Here is a 16,598-nt window from a genome sequence, read left to right as displayed (position 1 = left end):
GGTGAGGCATTTTGTGATGCTTTCTGTCTTCATATGGAGGAGAAAGTTCTTCCACTCAGCCTCAAGATATTTGCAACTCCACTAACACTTCAGTGGTGCAAAACCATAATCAGTTAATATTTTGCATTGTCTTCAGGGATTACAGATGACTTTCAGAAACGTAAAACGTGTCATTCCAAAATTATCAGAACAATACATGAGCATTCTGGGTACATGAATGAAGGTAATAATCCATCCATTTCTAAAATACCATACAATCAATGACATTATCAAGGATAATAAAAAGTGTTATCAAGCATTTTAACATGTAAATACACAGTAGGGGCCTGATTCTCTTCTTGAGTATCTGCAGTAGCTGTTGAAGATAACAGAGATACTTGCTAAGACTGATAATGCAAAGAGGAGGATAATAAAATCGTTGTTTAAATCCTGCTTGTGTTAGTATTATTGTAGGTCCGGTGACTTAATGAAGTCACTCCGGATCTGAAGACATTTCAGGGAGAGCAGGGAGAGCAGCTTCTGACCCTGTATGTCAAAGACATTATATCTCATTTGAAATGAAACTGTATATCATGCCATGAGTCATTTTTCTAAGGAAGTTTGGAAAAAAATATGTAAACTAGATTAGATTACACATTTAGATTAGGTCCGGAAGGACAACTTTGTCAACGAGGAACATCAATCCAAAACATTTTTCCCTTTGATTTTTTATTCATTGAATCACAGTGTGCAATGAAAAGCCTAATGTTTTGAAACGTGCTACTGCACTGAAGATAAGCATTTAACATATTTCATTCTGCAAAGGGAGACCAGTACTAGCTGGAAATTTGCTGTTAAATGCATCTATTCATCAAGTTAAAATGGATTAAAATAGAAGAAAACTTTGCACATACGTACTCTACAGCTGCTATTTGGTCCTTCACTTCCACTGAACCTAAGCAACGATGGACTTCCTGTAGAATTTTAAGGCCTTGAAATCCACTCCCTCTGCCATCAAATCGAGCCACGATGACATTATCAGAGTTGACAAGCACCGAATCCCAGTCAATGTGAAACTTATCGGTAACCAGCTGGCTGCCTGGAGCTTCATCACTGTAAATACCAATACACCAGACATAAATACAGACTATTGACAATGTGATACACTTTGTAGTTCTTCAATATTTTATTTAACCTAGACAGCAGAGTTCAGTCAGTTTGTGCAATTCACTTGAATTATTGTCAGCTTAATCTATACCATCATGCTAACCAGGGCTATTATCTCTTATGGCAGCAGTAAGCAAAACTGCACAAAGAAAACCCAGTATGACTATGATGTGATGGAAGAGGTGGGATACTTGAATAATTTTGCAGAACAGAGATGGGAAACTGAATCACATACGTCTCATGCAGTGATCCTGAAATTAACTTTATGCCTTCTGGTTATCTGATTTCTGGAAAATTCCATTTTAGAATTTGTTAAGATGCTACAGAGAAACAGAAGGGAAGATGCATTACAGGAGCCTCATAATAACAGAACAAGGAATGAAATACTTAGAGGCTACATCTACACTAGCACTTCTCTTTTGAAAGAGGCATGCAAATGAGGGAAACTGGAAATGCAAATGAAGTGCAAATTTACATATTACCTAATTTGCATATTCTTTCAAAACAGCTTCTTTCTTTTGCTGCCAGAAACACTGACAACGAAAAATAATTTCCCTCAAAATAGAGAGAATCCTCCTTTCTTCTATAGGAAGAAGGGTTATTTCGAAGATGGGGATTACTTTTGAAAGAGTCGTGTCTACATTGCTTTTCTTCTTGGAAAGAAGAATAGGCAAAAGAGGTGCCAGATATGTAAATCTGTGCCTCACTGGCATTTTCAATTCCCTCATTTGCATGCCTTCTTTTGAAAGAGGACTGCTAGTGTAGAAATAGCCAGAATGTTTTCCCAGAAAACAAAACCACCTGCACGATCACATTCGAGAATGGATTTTTGTGAAGCGGACAGTAGAGGAGAATTCAGTCTATTCTGAGAGAAATTATTTTTCATTGTCAATGTTTCTGGCAACAAAAGAATGTAGGTATCAGCGTTAAGTTGTTTTGGTTGATGTTGTTTTTCAGTGATAAAATAAATATTTTACAGCAGAATGGATGGAAAAGAATAGGAGGAAAGAGATTTCTAGGAAGATGATAGGCATTTTCCACTGAAGGTAAGTTTACTTATTTCATTCCAATGAAAACAAAATGTCATTCTTAAAAAGGAGCCTCGTCAATTTTTTTTCCCAAGGATAAACACAGAATAAAAAAGCAGGCTACCATGAAGTTGTATAAAATGCAAAATGCCTCTGTGCAGACTGCATCTGGCAGTTGAATGCAAATTAAAACGTAAAAGTGTCTGTAGAGGCAGTATGGAAATTAGATTGGACAGTGTCTGTGGGAATATTCCAGGAGAAAGAAGGTTAGAGGCAGAAATTATTTTGCTGATTTTTCTCTAAGCTTGAAAGAGTTACAGAAAAATAGGGGGGGAAAAACAGCATACAGGGCTTTCAATTACCATTGTGTCAAGGGTATTGATGGCTGATTATCCAGTTTTATTTTTGCTGTGGGTAACAGAGAGTTTGCTGCAAAGTACTCTTTCAAACAACACATTAATTAGCATGTATATGATAAATAAATCTGTTTCAAATTTACATAGGACTACTTTATGGATGTAAGTATAATTTCAGGAACTAAGCTCTGGATAAATTATTTTGAAATGGCATGTAAATAAGTTACTTTAGTTTTTTGATTCTTTTGTGACTTGACTAAATAATTGAATTCATAAAAGAAAACTGCTGCATATTTTGAAAAGAAGAGTTAATGTATGACACTGTTAGCTATAAAACAATAAACATGGAACTCTGCCTAATGTCATATGAGCTGGGTGGGAAAATACCACTGTTTTGGCAGTATTTCAGTTTCTTCTTTAATTGAAGTACAAAAGTGACAGGAACTGAGCAGCTCTTCCTATTTATATTTAACATTTAGAAAGGGCTTTTCAGAAGCATTCAGTGTTGGCCTAACTGTTTCCAGGAAATTTCTACTGTTGACTTCAGTAGAATCAGATGTAAAGCCATGGTGAGCTTTATAAGGAAGATCTCATCCAAAAAATTTTTAGTCAGATAATTTTCCATCAATGCACTCATCTAGCTATTCATGACACTAGTTTTCAACTATTTTAGAATTGCCCACTCAAATGCTCAAAACTCAAGAATCAGACTCCTTCCACTCACCCGCCCCCCCCAAAAAAAACATGTCTGAAAAATGATGAGATGAAAAAATGGATTCTTAGTTTTTTGAGTTTTTAGATGCATATGGGTCACATTTTTAAAACTTTTCTCTGCAATTGAAAGGCCTGAAATTCTCATATAATCATGTCTTTCATAAGCTAAACAAGTTGTGAGATTCATAATAAACCTATGAGTCAAGAAAACCTGCCAGCTGGAGTGAGCGTAAGTGACGTACCAGATCTCTACACAGGGGAGAATAAAAACAAGACAAACAAACAAACAAGCTAACCTCACAAGTAGTCCTGTGACACTTTAAAGACTAATGATTTGATTCATTAGGTAATGAGCTTTTGTGGGTAAGAGCCACTTCTTCAGATTTCAATCTGATTTCAATAATTATAAAATTTCAGTAATCTGAAGAAGTGGGTCTTACCCACAAAAGCTCATTATCTAATAAATCAAAGTGTTAACACATAAGGTGGTATAGGACTGCTTGTTTTTTTTGTTTTTTTTTTTTTTTGTGAAGCTACAGACTAACACAGGTACCCCTCTGAGACAGGGGAGAATGTTGTTTTTGGAGCACAAAAATTGATTGTTTTTGTGTCATTTTTTAAAATATTTTTTCTACCAAATGTCTCTGGTTTTGACATGGATGGACTGTATCATGTGCCTCAAGGGGTACAGTATAAAAAAACAAGTCGGCCTTCAGAGCCATGAGTATGACTACACAATCTGTTTCAATACAACAGGGAATGCAGTGTACTCTCTCATGCCACACCTGTTCTTGAATGCATCCATTGTAGCTACTGACATACTAAAGTATATATAGAAGGGCTAAGGCAGATAGAAATTGCACTTAGCTGTACCTGTAGGTGGAATCAGATCTGTTATTGCATACTTCACAATTAGAGGCGGGCTTCAGTTGCAAAATTTGTATTGCAATCCAATCTTTCCCAAAATGCAGCAGTGTTTGGCTCCAGGGTCTTGATTTATGCCCATCTCTGCATACAGTCAACTTCTATTTTTTGTTAACTTGCTCACATGCAGCATACTGCAGAACATGCAGTACTGCAGAAATGGAGCACTGTAGATGCACTCATCCTCCACTCTTCCACTGCTATGCCTGTTTATGGGATGCAGGCCTACCTCTGACTTGTACAGCAGGGACTTTGGCAAAGGCATTTAAGATGGTCTGAAGGACCATGGGAGAAAGAGCAGCTATCATATTGTCATCCATGTGCTGGAGGTCCATGATCAAGGTTGTGAAGGTCTTGCTTTTAGCCTTCAGTCTCCTGAATTAAAAAGCTTCCCAATTGTCCCATCAGCAAGGATTCATGGAGAAGCTGGGTTCTTTTGATGTTCAGTGTGAGGCCAAGATTCTTGCACACTGGTGTGCATCTTCATCACCCTGACCTTTCACCTCATTGATGGCAAGCTTCCAGATGGCGTGAAGATTGTCTATAGAACAATCTCATGAAACTTCTATTGATGTCAACAAAGAACTGCTGTAAAACTTGGAACATTTCCTGTACCTTGGAAGCCATCTTTCTGCTAAAGTGGATATTGATGTGGAAATCCAGCATCAGCTGAGCTGTGCAAGCTCTGCTTTTGCCTGCTTAAGACAAAGGGTCTTTGAGAACAGGGACATGCATGTCAAGACAAAGCTCCCTGTGTACAGCACAGTATTTGTTCCAACACTATGGTGATCATGTGAAACCTGGACAACATAAGTGTCATCTGAGAACACTTGAACAATATCATCAACACTGCCTCAGGAGAATCCTAAATATCTCTTGGGAGGCTAGGCACACGAATACTAGTGTCCTGGAAGAGTCGAACATGACTATCATTGAAGCCATTATCATGTATCAACAACTTCGTGGGACTGGTCATGTGGTCTGGATGTCTGATTGACACCTCCAAAAACAGGTTCTGTTTTTTGAGTTGAAGGAAGGACAGAGGAAGCGATTTAAGGACATGCTGAAGGCACACATGAAAAAGTGCAGTATCGGCATTGACACTTGGGAGAACCTTGCCTGAGACCATCCCCAGGGGAGAACGGTGGCCCAATTTGATAGGTCCTACCACAGTGCAGATGAGCAGGGGTGGAAATGGACAAAACAGCAGGAAAAACTGCCCCACACTCCTCCGAAAGCTACTAGCACCTATGCCTTCTGCAATAAGACCTGTGGCTCCAGAATTGGGCTGGTTATTCATCATGGACTCACAAATTGGAGGGTGAAAGGAAGACATCCTACTCATTATTGCTAGGAGAGAAGGGACTAGAGACCAAGACTCAGGGACCAAGACCCAAGTGCAAGCATTTTTGCACCCTACCTCATGAGACCATACGTAAACCCAAATGACTTCTCTAATAAAAAAGAAAGCATTAGACATATCTCAAACCCAGCATCACCAAAACACACACACACAGAATGGCAATATCCAATTACATGCCTTTCCACATGTCTTGCAGTAACACAGTTGCAAGATGAAGTTCCTGGATTTTCAACAATGAACTGGGAGCAGTAGAACTCAAGTGAAGGAATTATCTATAAATTCTTAACTTTTATTCTTTTCACTTGTACCAACGTAGCACCTAATTCTGCTCATTTTTTATAAAGGTCAGCTTTACCAAGTTTATATGTTCAGTACTGACAACTTGCATCTTTTGAGTCTGCAATGATAGCAATGCTGAGAATGATTCAGAAAAAATGTTGAAGTTCATCATTGAGATGCCATTTAAATAGACAGAAGCTATCAATAATATCCTAATATCATTGACCTTAGTGAGTAATTTGTATGCCTCTTGCAATTCAGTCACATACATCTCAGACTGTCTGGAGAAAGAGGCAGCTCATCATCTCTTTGGTCATATTACTAAAAGGAGAAGAATCTTTTCATCTGGGAGCTAAAGCTTTGACTCTCATTAGAACTTGGAGGGGAATATATAGTGCTTATCACAGTAGCTATTGTTATTATTTATTAATGTTATCATAGTGCCTAGCCATGGACTTCTGGAACACAATAGAAACTCTCTGCCAATACAACCTCATGAATCTGGTGCAGAATGCGAAAAAGTACAACAGCAAATGTGAATTAGTGAGGGAAACAACAGCTCAGAAGATAAATTCTCTGTATGGAATGCAAAATTATATCACTGGCAGAACAGTTTCTTTTGCATATGGTGAAAATGCATTGACAGAAAAAAGAACATTTTGCAAAACTGACATGAAGATAAAATTCACCACAAATTCATTTTGTGTGAGCAACTTCTCACATGGCCATGCTACCAACCATGCCCTTCACTAATACTGTGAGACCAGATACACACAGAAATCCCAAACACTGGTGTCACAGAACTCCACCATGTCACCCATTCCCCCCCATTCATTTTACCTTCAATAGTCTGTCCTAGCTGAAAAGGAGTCAATCCATTTGCAACTGTGCAAATGAATACATTTATCACTGCAGGGAAAAGTACCACCAGGAAAGATGACAATATCAAAATGGAATCATGTGAGATACTGAAATGAAAGAGAGATAGTACTACAAAGACAGCCTGGATAGTCTCTACATGGACATCCAAAATATCATAGGCTATATTGTGGCTTTTCAGCCACATCTCTAAGTATTGAAGATGCAGAGCTGCCCTGCACCAATGTGTGGTTCTATTCTTCACTACTCCTAGCACTGATGCAGGGATGGAGATACCCTTATCCTATGCTTCCCTTGCTCTGCCATCCCCACTGAGGTGGTTGAGAGGAGGACTGAGCCATGACCCATGTTCTCACCATCCCTTTTAGGAGTCCTGGTCCCCAAGAAGCAGCCACCCATAACATAGAACTGTTGTTGACAGTGAAACAGCTGGGAAAATCTTCTTACTTGTCTCTCAGACCTGTGTCGGGATGTGAAAACCAGCAAGGGATGGGTCTACAAGGCATGCCTTTCCTGGCAGATCCATGCTAATGAGCATCCTCAAAATTGCAAATGGCCACTCATTTCCATGGTCCCACAGTTCATTAGCATAGCCGTGCAAGAGCTTCGTCTCAGCAGAGGGGGGTGCCGGCAGTAATGAGGCCGTGTGAACATGCCCCTGCTGGCAAAAAGCCCTTCTGTCTCCAGACTCTTATGCCTGAATTTTTTCAGGCGTATGTGTCTGGCTACAGAGGGGCTTTTTGCCAGCGGGGCTTGTCCACACAGCCTCTTTACTGCTGGCACCCCCCTCTGCCGAGACCGAGCTCTTGTGTGTCTATGCTAATGAGCCATGGGACCATGCTAATGAGTGGCCATTTGCAATTTTGAGGCTGCTCATTTGCACAGATCTGCCGAAAAGCTGCACTGCATAGACCCAGCCAAGATGTTTAGAAAAAGGGGAAACTCCCAGAAGACTAAAAAGAGCAAGGTTTTCACAAGGCTTCCACAAAACAACAGCGGTGGAGGGAGGGAAATAGAGGATCATTTTCATTCCAAAGGGGAAAGAATGACCGAACTAGCTGTCAGGAAAGCATGCAAAACACATGAGAGTTATGTATCCAATTCATTTACAATGATTCCCACACAACTGACCTTCAGAAGACCTTCAAATGTAGCCAGATTAAAAGGACTTCTGGGATGTCCTGCTTCTAAACAGGTTCTGATTAAAACCTGAAATCTACCATACATTTTTATACCGCAGCCTGTGGCAATGCATTGGTGTCATAAACTGTATGATGTCATCGCATACTGATCAAAACTAATAACATCCTCAGCAACAAATGAAAATTTCACAAGAGAAACATTGTTGCAAGAGGGCTATGATGCTGAAGGTCTTAGATAAATACCAATAGTTGTATCTCCCTAAATCCTGCTACTATTTACACATAAGGGCATTCTTCTACACCACCTGCCCTGGTAGAAAAAAATCACCCTTTGGTCTGGGATGCAGGTATCAGATCCATGTGACACACATGTGCTCAGTTGACTTGAGCATGGTCTAGCTCTGGCAATATTTCTATATTAGGTAGAGAGATTCCTGTGCATTATAAAAGTACAAGCAAATACATAAAATCTATGCAATGCTTGTACTTAGGAGTAGACAGCCTGGTTTTTTTTAAAGGTTAGAAGTATCTCTCTCCTTGTTCTATTTCCACTTACAATTTTTACACATTTAAATTACATTAAATAAAGAATGCTGACATTTAAGATGCATTATCTACTGATTTTGAAAGAATTAGGTTAATTATGTTCAAGAAGCAATAAAGAATGATTATCACCTCTCATTTTATTACCCACATTAAATGCCTTAGTCTTTACTCCACTTAATCATTTCCTGTGTATTATGAAGGACTGTATTGTCCAACTTGTTTAATGTATAAGGTGAACCACAATGAAAAAAAATCAAGACTCTGAAATGTAAACTTTGACCTAATTATATAGCAAAGAGATAACCACCACACTTTAAGGCAATTACTGTACACCTCTCTAATCTACAGACTATAGTGCCTGTATTATATTTGAAGGCAACTTAGCGTAAGATACATTAACAGTTTAGGACGAGTAAGTGGAAGAGGGAACAGTGCTTTTATCTATTTAGTATTTTATGGCCTAGGCATCACAATTCAAAAGAGAGAAACAGGACTAGCCAGAGGTATCTGGCCACTGTGTGAGGCCTGTGCATCTGCTACATAGCTTGGTGTTCTGACCCAATACCAATCTGAACAAAAATGCATTGCACTTATGGCTAATTGCATCAGTACGCTTTACAGACATTAATGAATTATGCTTCACCAGTCTTAGGAGGAAGGTGAGTCTTACTATAATTTCACATTTAAGGAACTTTGGGCCCTGATCCTGGATTAGACTCTCTGAGGTTGTGCTCTGTGATGTGTGAAAATTTACTGAATTCAGTGGAAGTCTATGCAGATTCAGGGGTTTGGCAGCACAGAGTCAGTTGCAGGACTGGAGCCGTAAACACTTAGGATACAAGTTTCATACCTGGGTGCCCAGGTTTGGAAGTCTTATTTTAGGAAACCAAGTCTGGCCAGGCAAATTAAGTGATTTGACCAAAGTGTGTGACAGCAGGAACAATATTGAGCTCTTTATGTATTAGTTGAGTTCTGATTTGGGTATAGGAGTTTTACTGAGCCATGTACTGTACAAACACAGAATAAGAGATGGCCCCATTCACAAAACTTTAGGATCTAATTTGGAGTCCAGAGCAACAAACTCTTTTTTGAAAACTAGTAATGAAAGTCACGAGTAGCAAGAATAGCTGGACTCGATACTGGGCATATATATGACCTATTGGACTATAATTCAATGCAGAAACCAGACAACAGCTCTGTAGAGAATGCTACAGCCCAATAGCTGAAGTACAGTGTATGACACATGCACCGTGGCCAAACAGTAAGTCTCTGTTCCCCCCTTTTTCTAAAGCCACTTGCATACTGCAATCCTGTTGGCATGAACACTTTAAACCAATTGATATCTGTAGAGAAAATATAATTCTAATGACATCTTAGTCATTCAAACTGGATCAGAACAAGATAGGTCATTTGCTTCCCAACAAAACAAAAAGAGATAAGACTAAATGTTACGGAAGACTAGAGAGAAAATGTTCCTTTTCCCCCTTTCAGTTCCTAGGTGCCTTGGTGGTTAGATTTTGCCTAATATATAAATGTGGCTGTTCAGCAGAATTAATGGATCCTACAACTAAAATAACCACTCCTTATGTGTGTGCAGAAAAGGAAAAGTGACCCTAAGTCAGTCACAGAAGTACCACTTTCAGAAGGTAGAATTTCTGGGAAATGACATCACACAATCAGCCAATCAGTGTTACCTGAAACAGCCTGATGTCCTTCCTGGAAGTACAGTACTGCTTTTTGGAGGTGGTACTTCTGGTAATGAAAAGAAGCAAGATGTCAATTTTGAGGTTGTTTGGATGGACAAAATACCTAGCTTGCACATAGGCTTCCAATCACATGTGGCCTCATGGACTGGAGCTATCCAAAGTCTGTATAACAACCCTGGGCTTATTCCTGCAGTTGTCTCATGGAAAGAATCTAGACTGACTTCAGCTGCAGTTCTGCATTCACAGGTCTTATTTTGGGACATCTCTAAACTAAAAATCAGATTAATTTGATAAAGTGTAAAGTTTCTACAAGCTGTACTGAGAAACATCACCTCTTTTTCCTTCAGGTGGTGGGAGAGGTGAGCCACATTAAATGAGCTACAGACGGTCTACCCTGTCAGATCTTCAATATTGATTTTTCATTGCCATCTAAAGGGATTTTCTTATGTTAACACTAACTCTGAAACATCTGAAGAAGTGAGTTAACTCACGAAAGCTCATGCTCTAAACTTTTCTGTTAGTCTATAAGGTGCCACAGGACCCTTCATTGCTGCTACAGATCCAGACTAACACGGCTGCCCCTCTGATATCTGAAAATTCAGCACTGCAAAAGAAAGACTTTCAATGAAAAGGAGCAGATATTCACTATTCCAAAGGTAAAATGACCAACAACGTATATTTGTTGCTAAGATCCTTTCGCTCCTTTTGGCAAACACCAGAAAATAATCACTTTATAGCCATAATTATCCCATGACATTAACGGGGCATCTATAATAACTGGCTACTCCGAAGTAGCCAGCACAATGTCAAAATAGCATGTGTTGCGTCTACACACGCTGTGCGCTATTGCGACGTTGAAATCGATGCTAGATGGCGAGATGTCGAAATCGCTATTCCTATCCGAAGATAGGAATAGTGCCCTACTTCGATGTTCAATGTCGAAGTAGGGTGTGTGTAGATGATCTGTATCCTGCTACTTTGAAACAGCGGGGTCCTCCATGGCGGCTATCAGCTGAGGGGTTGAGACGCTCTGTCCAGTCCCTGTGGGGCTCTATGGTCCCCGCGTGCAGCAGCCTTTAAAGCACCATGGACCCATACATCCTGTGGCAGGAAGCTGAGAGTGTGCAGGCAGCAGCACACGCACATGCTAGCCCTGCACACCCTCTGGAGGCCCTGAACCACCACCCACCACCCATGGCATCAACCCAGCCCCCAGAGTGCCCCCAGGGCTCCCCTCCTGAGGGTACCTGGGCATCCCTGGCAGCCCAAGGGCGGGGCAAAAAGAGGCGGGGCCCCTCCTGGTCAGAGGTCAAGCTCCGAGACCTGCTGGGGCTCTGGGTTGAGGAGGAGGTGCTCCATGTGATGGGAACCAAGCGGCAGAATGCAGAAGCATTCGCCCGACTGGCCGAGGGCCTGGCCACCCAGGGTCACCCTGCCTGCACTCCGGATCATGTCCGGACCAAGGTGAAGGAGTTGTGGCAGGGTTATGCCTGGGCCCGGGACTTGGCCAGCTGGTCTGGGGCCTTCCCCGCTGATTGCCCCTATTACAGGGAGCTCAGGGCCATCCTGGGCCCCCGGGACACCTCTTCCCCACCCAGACACCCTTGACACTACGGCTGATGAGCCCCAGCAGGCCTTGGAGCTGGAGTCTGGGCCAGAGGCCAGCCCCACACCCCAGGGTCAACCAGAGGAGCCCGCCCTCAGGATGGCGGAGGAGAGGTCCAGAAGCAAGGAGGTGGGGCTCCTCATAGACCTCCCCTCTTGGAGCACCAGCTGGGCGTCCACCCACCAGGGAAGCCCCAGCCACAGCATTGGACAGTCAGTTACATACCCCACAGGGCACACACCCCTGGGCCACAGGGCAGGGGCATCAGACAGGACTGAGAGACCCACACACGTCCGATGGACCCCGACCTGCAACTGCCCAGCCACAGAACGGTCCCAGGAAGGTGGCATGGCCATCAGTGCCCGTCAGCACCCACACCCATGGACAGCACTGTGTCCTAACCCTGAGGGTAGGGGGACTATGCAATGGGGACACCCAACAGGAACACCACATCCACCGACGGGGACGGAGACCCAGCACCCAAGGGGGCGGGGGAAGGGAACAGGCCACGGGCCAGGGCACAGTACTAACAGCCTTCCCCTCCCTCTCTCCCTCTCTGCAGCTGCATCATCCGAGGCCCCAGGCAGCCAGGCACCCTCCATGGTCAGCCACCACCAGCGCCCAGGGACCACCCCAAGGCCAGTGGGACGAACATTCCACCGCCGGATCCAGGGGCTGGCTGAGGTTTGACCGGAAGGAGTCCACCCAGCACTGAGTGGCGTGGCAGCAGTTCATGGGTGTCTTCCGGGACATAGCCTCGTTGCTCCGGGAGACTGTCGCCCAGCTCCCGCCCCATGCTGCCCCCCCGCTGCCCTCCCCACCACTCCACCCGATGTCCCCCCTGCCGCCCCACCTACGTTGCACCCTGCTGCGCTGCCTGCCTTGCCACCTGGCACCCCACCTGCCTCACTGCCTGCTGCGCCACCTGCCGTGCCGCCTGCCAGCACCCCAGGACCGGAGCCCACTGGGGCTGAAGACCAGCCAGTGGAGGCATCCTGGCCATATTTGCTGGTCCTCCTGGCCCCCAGCCGGCCATGCTGGGGATCATGGACAAGGGGGGGTGGTCATGACTCATGCCCGCTGGGGGTCGCACCCCTCTACACCCACCTTAGACTGATGGGCTGATGGCCAAGCCATCTGCTGGTCCCCCATTTGTATATAGTTGTCCCCCTTGTGTATAGTTGTTCTTCTTGTATATAGTTGTCCTCCTTTGTATAGTGGTTGCAGTTTTTGTTGTGAACATAACACAGTTACCAGTTTTCAATAATCCACAGGATTTTTTCCCCAAAGAACCTGAGATGTGTGCTTGTTGGGGGGGGATGGTGTTAGGGTGGTGGGGGCGGTATGTGGGCGGTGTGTGGGGGGCCCTCTGGGGAAGGCCAGGGAGGTGTTCAGGGTTCTCCCTGATCAAAATGGACCTGCAGGGCCTCGTGGACCCGTACCCCCTCGTGGAGGCCTGGCAACTGGGTGCGGCAGCAAGCTGAGGGAAGCCTGTGCCAGTGTCGACTGCCCACCCCTGGATGAAGGTCTCCCCCTTGCTCACCACAATATTGTGGAGCGTGCAGCACACACCCACAACCTGGGGGATGTTCTGGAGGCTGACGTCCAGGTGGGCAAGGAGGCACTGCCAGTGGCCCTTCAGGCGGCCGAAGGTCCTCTCCACCACCTGGTGGGCGTGGTTCAGTCGGGCATTGAACCGTTCTTGGCTGGCATTGAGGTGGCCGGTGTATGGGCGCATAAGCCAGGGCTGGAGTGGGTAGGCTGCGTCTGCCACGAGGCAGAGGGGCACGGTGGTGTCCCCCAGAGGGATCTCCCTCTGGAGGATGTAGGTCCCTGCCTCCAGCTCGAGGCACAGGCCCGCGTTCCAGAAGACATGGGCATCATGTGTGCAGCTGGGCCAGCCCATGTAGACATCCTGCAAGCGGCCCCGGATGTCACCATGGCCTGCAGGACCACGGAGTGGTAGCCCCTCTGGTTGATGTATCTTCCCCCATCGTGGTCTGGGATGTGGATGAGGATATGGGTCCCGTCCAGGGTCCCGAAGCAGTTCGGGAACCCCATGGCAGCAAATCCAGCAATGGCTGCTTCCAGGTCCCCGACTCGGATGACCCTCTGCAGCAGCCTGGCATTGAGTGCACGGACCACCTGTGGGGAGGGAACACAAGCGTCCATGAGGGTGTGCAGGGTGCCCCAGGCCCCTCCCCTCAGGTCTCCCTCCCAGGCACCTCCCTGGGTATCCCCCAGATGCCCCTCGGCACCCCTCCCTCCCCAGCTCCACACCCAGCCCCTCCCTCCCTGGCATTCCTCCCTCCCCAGCCCCACACACAGCCCCTCCCTCCCCAGCCCCCCTGCCCCCCAGTGGGTGTGTGCCCAGCCTCCTTACCTCCATGATGACAGCCCCGACTGTGGCCTTTCCCACTCCAAACTGGTGTCCCATGGAGCGGTAGCTGTCTAGAGTAGCCAGCTTCCAGATAACCATTGCGATCCTCTTCTCAACGGGGAGTGCGTGCGGCATCTGTGTGTCCTGGTGCCTCAGTGCGGGGGTGAGTCACTGGCAGAGCTCCAGGAAGGTCTGCCGGCGCATGCAGAAGTTCCACAGCCACTGGTCATCATCTCACTCCCCCATGACCAGCTTCTCCCACTATTCAGAGCTGGTGGGGTAGTTCCAGAGGTGGCAGGGGAGGAAGAGAGTAGCCCGGTGGTCAGGGACATCCTCATCTGCCCCCTGGGAGGGTCCCCCTGCCAGGAGCTGCTGGGTGGCCTCCTGTGCAGGACCTAGCAGGGCGCTCGCTCCCTGGATGACTACCTGGAAGGCTTCCAGATGCTGCTGCTGCTGCTGCTGGGGGTCCATGCTGCTGTGCCTTGGTCTGCAACAATGTGGCTAGTGCTCTGCAGACCTCATGCTGTGCAGGCCCGGTGTGTCTGGGAGGGGCCCTTTAAAAGGAGCAGCTTGCTGTTGCCCTGGAAGGGCTAGTCCAGCCTCTGATCCCGTCCGTGGGCTTTCCTGGCCCCTTATTTCGCTGGGGAGCAGTTGTGTGTGTGTGTATGCTCTGCATTTCCTTCCAGGGTGGCTCCTTTGGACGTTGAATGTTGATGGCACCAGCCCTGGAGAATGTGTAGATGATACGTGTCGAAGTAGCCTATTTCAATGTTCTTACTTCAAAATAGGCTACTTTGAAGTGGTGTGCTAGTGTAGACGTGGCCTAAAGGTATAACTGCCAATCTGTTCACTGGAGACCTACAGATCTCTAACACTGACACCATGTCAGTCTAGAGTGTAAACCATGCCTCACCACCACTCCTGGGTGCTCAAACACCTTTAAAGGAAAACACTTCAAAACTTTCTCCACTCAGGCCCCTGTCTTTATAGACGAAGAACACTCAGTTATAGTAGCACCATCTCTTTTGTCTTCCTCAAATTTGAATTAACTAGGTGCACGAGACTTAAATATACATTAAAGAATATTTACTCAGCTGTGTGTCACTTTTTAAGCAAGTTACATGACAATCCCTAAGTTCTCTTATTGGAAAAAAACCCACACCACCATATACCACCCTTTGACCCCCAACAACAACTGCCAATAATATCAATGTGCTCAATCATATGTAGCTGCAATTACCAGATTAAAAAAAAATCTATCCTCTCCTCTCTGAAGAAGCCTCATTTTACATTAGCCATTAAAGGAAGAGATGCATCCACTAGTCTAACTGAAAAATGGCCCAGGAGCCCAATTTTCAAATGTAGGCACTTAAATTTCATGTCCAAATAATGTATTGGGCATTGAAAATAGCACTTACTGTCTGTTTACCTACTAATGCATAAGAATGGGTCTGAATGCTCAAATGCAGGAATTCTGGACAACTTATTTAGAGGCTCATGCTTGCAAATTAGGCCATGTGTGTATAATTAAGTATCTTTGGAGATTTTCATTAAACAGAAGACAGTAGTTTAAAGCCTCCTGTTCTACTACTCATCAGGGACTATATTTTCAATTCTCTGCACAGGGATTTAGCTGTATACCCCTCCATTCATTTTAATAGGCATAAGATTGTTAATGCAGGTTACTGATAGAAAATCTATCCCAGGACTGTAAGTGATACAGGCTATAAATGCTCTATGCAACTGGTATAATACAGGGAGTAGACACGTGTCTTCCATATTTGTTAACCAATTTGAAGCCCAGTCTATGGGGCTTCAAGGGAGAATATATGCCTGGGAAAGTGAAGAACATGAGTCAGAGTGCTCATACAGGGCTCCTTTTTACCAATGATAAATCACTTAATAACTACTGCGTTTGAGGAGATAAGATTATGTGTACCAGGAATCCCTACTTTATTATTTATTTATACTTTATTTATTTAAAGGCTTTCTTTAAACAGCTAACAAAATCATCCAGGGCCCAGAATTTGGTGGTGATGGGGGACTTCAACTATCCAGGTATATGTTGGGAAACTAATACAGCAGGGGATAGACTGTCCAATAAATTCTTGGATTGCATTGCAGACAACTTTTTATTCCAAAAGGTTGAAAAAGTTACCAGAGGGGAAGCTGTTCTAGATTTAATTTTAACAAATAGGGAGGAAATTATTGAGAATTTGAAAGTGGAAGGATGCTTGGGTGAAAGTGATCATGAAATCATAGAGTTCACAATTCTAAGGAAGGGTAGAAGGGAAAACAGTACAATAGAGATAATGGATTTCAGGAAGGCAGATTTTGGTAAACTCAGACAGCTGGTAGGTAAGGTCCCATGGGAAGCTAAACTGAGGGGAAAAACGGCTGAGGAGAGTTGGCAGTTTTTCAAAGGGACATTATTAAGGGCCCAAAAGCAAGCTATCCCGCTGTGTAGGAAAGATAGAAAACATGGCAAAAGACTGCCTTGGCTTAACCAGGAGATCTTGCATGATCTCA

General features: G+C 44.6%; 1 protein-coding gene across 1 annotated transcript in view; it reads right to left on the bottom strand.

The window, feature by feature from the left end:
• DPP10 (dipeptidyl peptidase like 10) overlaps positions 1-16,598 on the bottom strand; it is a 111,232-nt gene that overhangs the window by 19,854 nt on the left and 74,780 nt on the right. The window contains exon 15 of the mRNA XM_075000693.1: positions 898-1,092. Within this exon, the coding sequence (XP_074856794.1) occupies positions 898-1,092 (195 nt within the window). The remainder of the gene's footprint in view (positions 1-897; positions 1,093-16,598) is intronic.

The sequence above is a fragment of the Carettochelys insculpta genome, chromosome 8 (assembly GCF_033958435.1).
Source record: "Carettochelys insculpta isolate YL-2023 chromosome 8, ASM3395843v1, whole genome shotgun sequence".
Taxonomy (NCBI): domain Eukaryota; kingdom Metazoa; phylum Chordata; order Testudines; family Carettochelyidae; genus Carettochelys; species Carettochelys insculpta.
The sequence above is the reverse complement of the archived record's forward strand: the minus strand, read 5'-3'. Positions and strand labels throughout refer to the sequence as shown.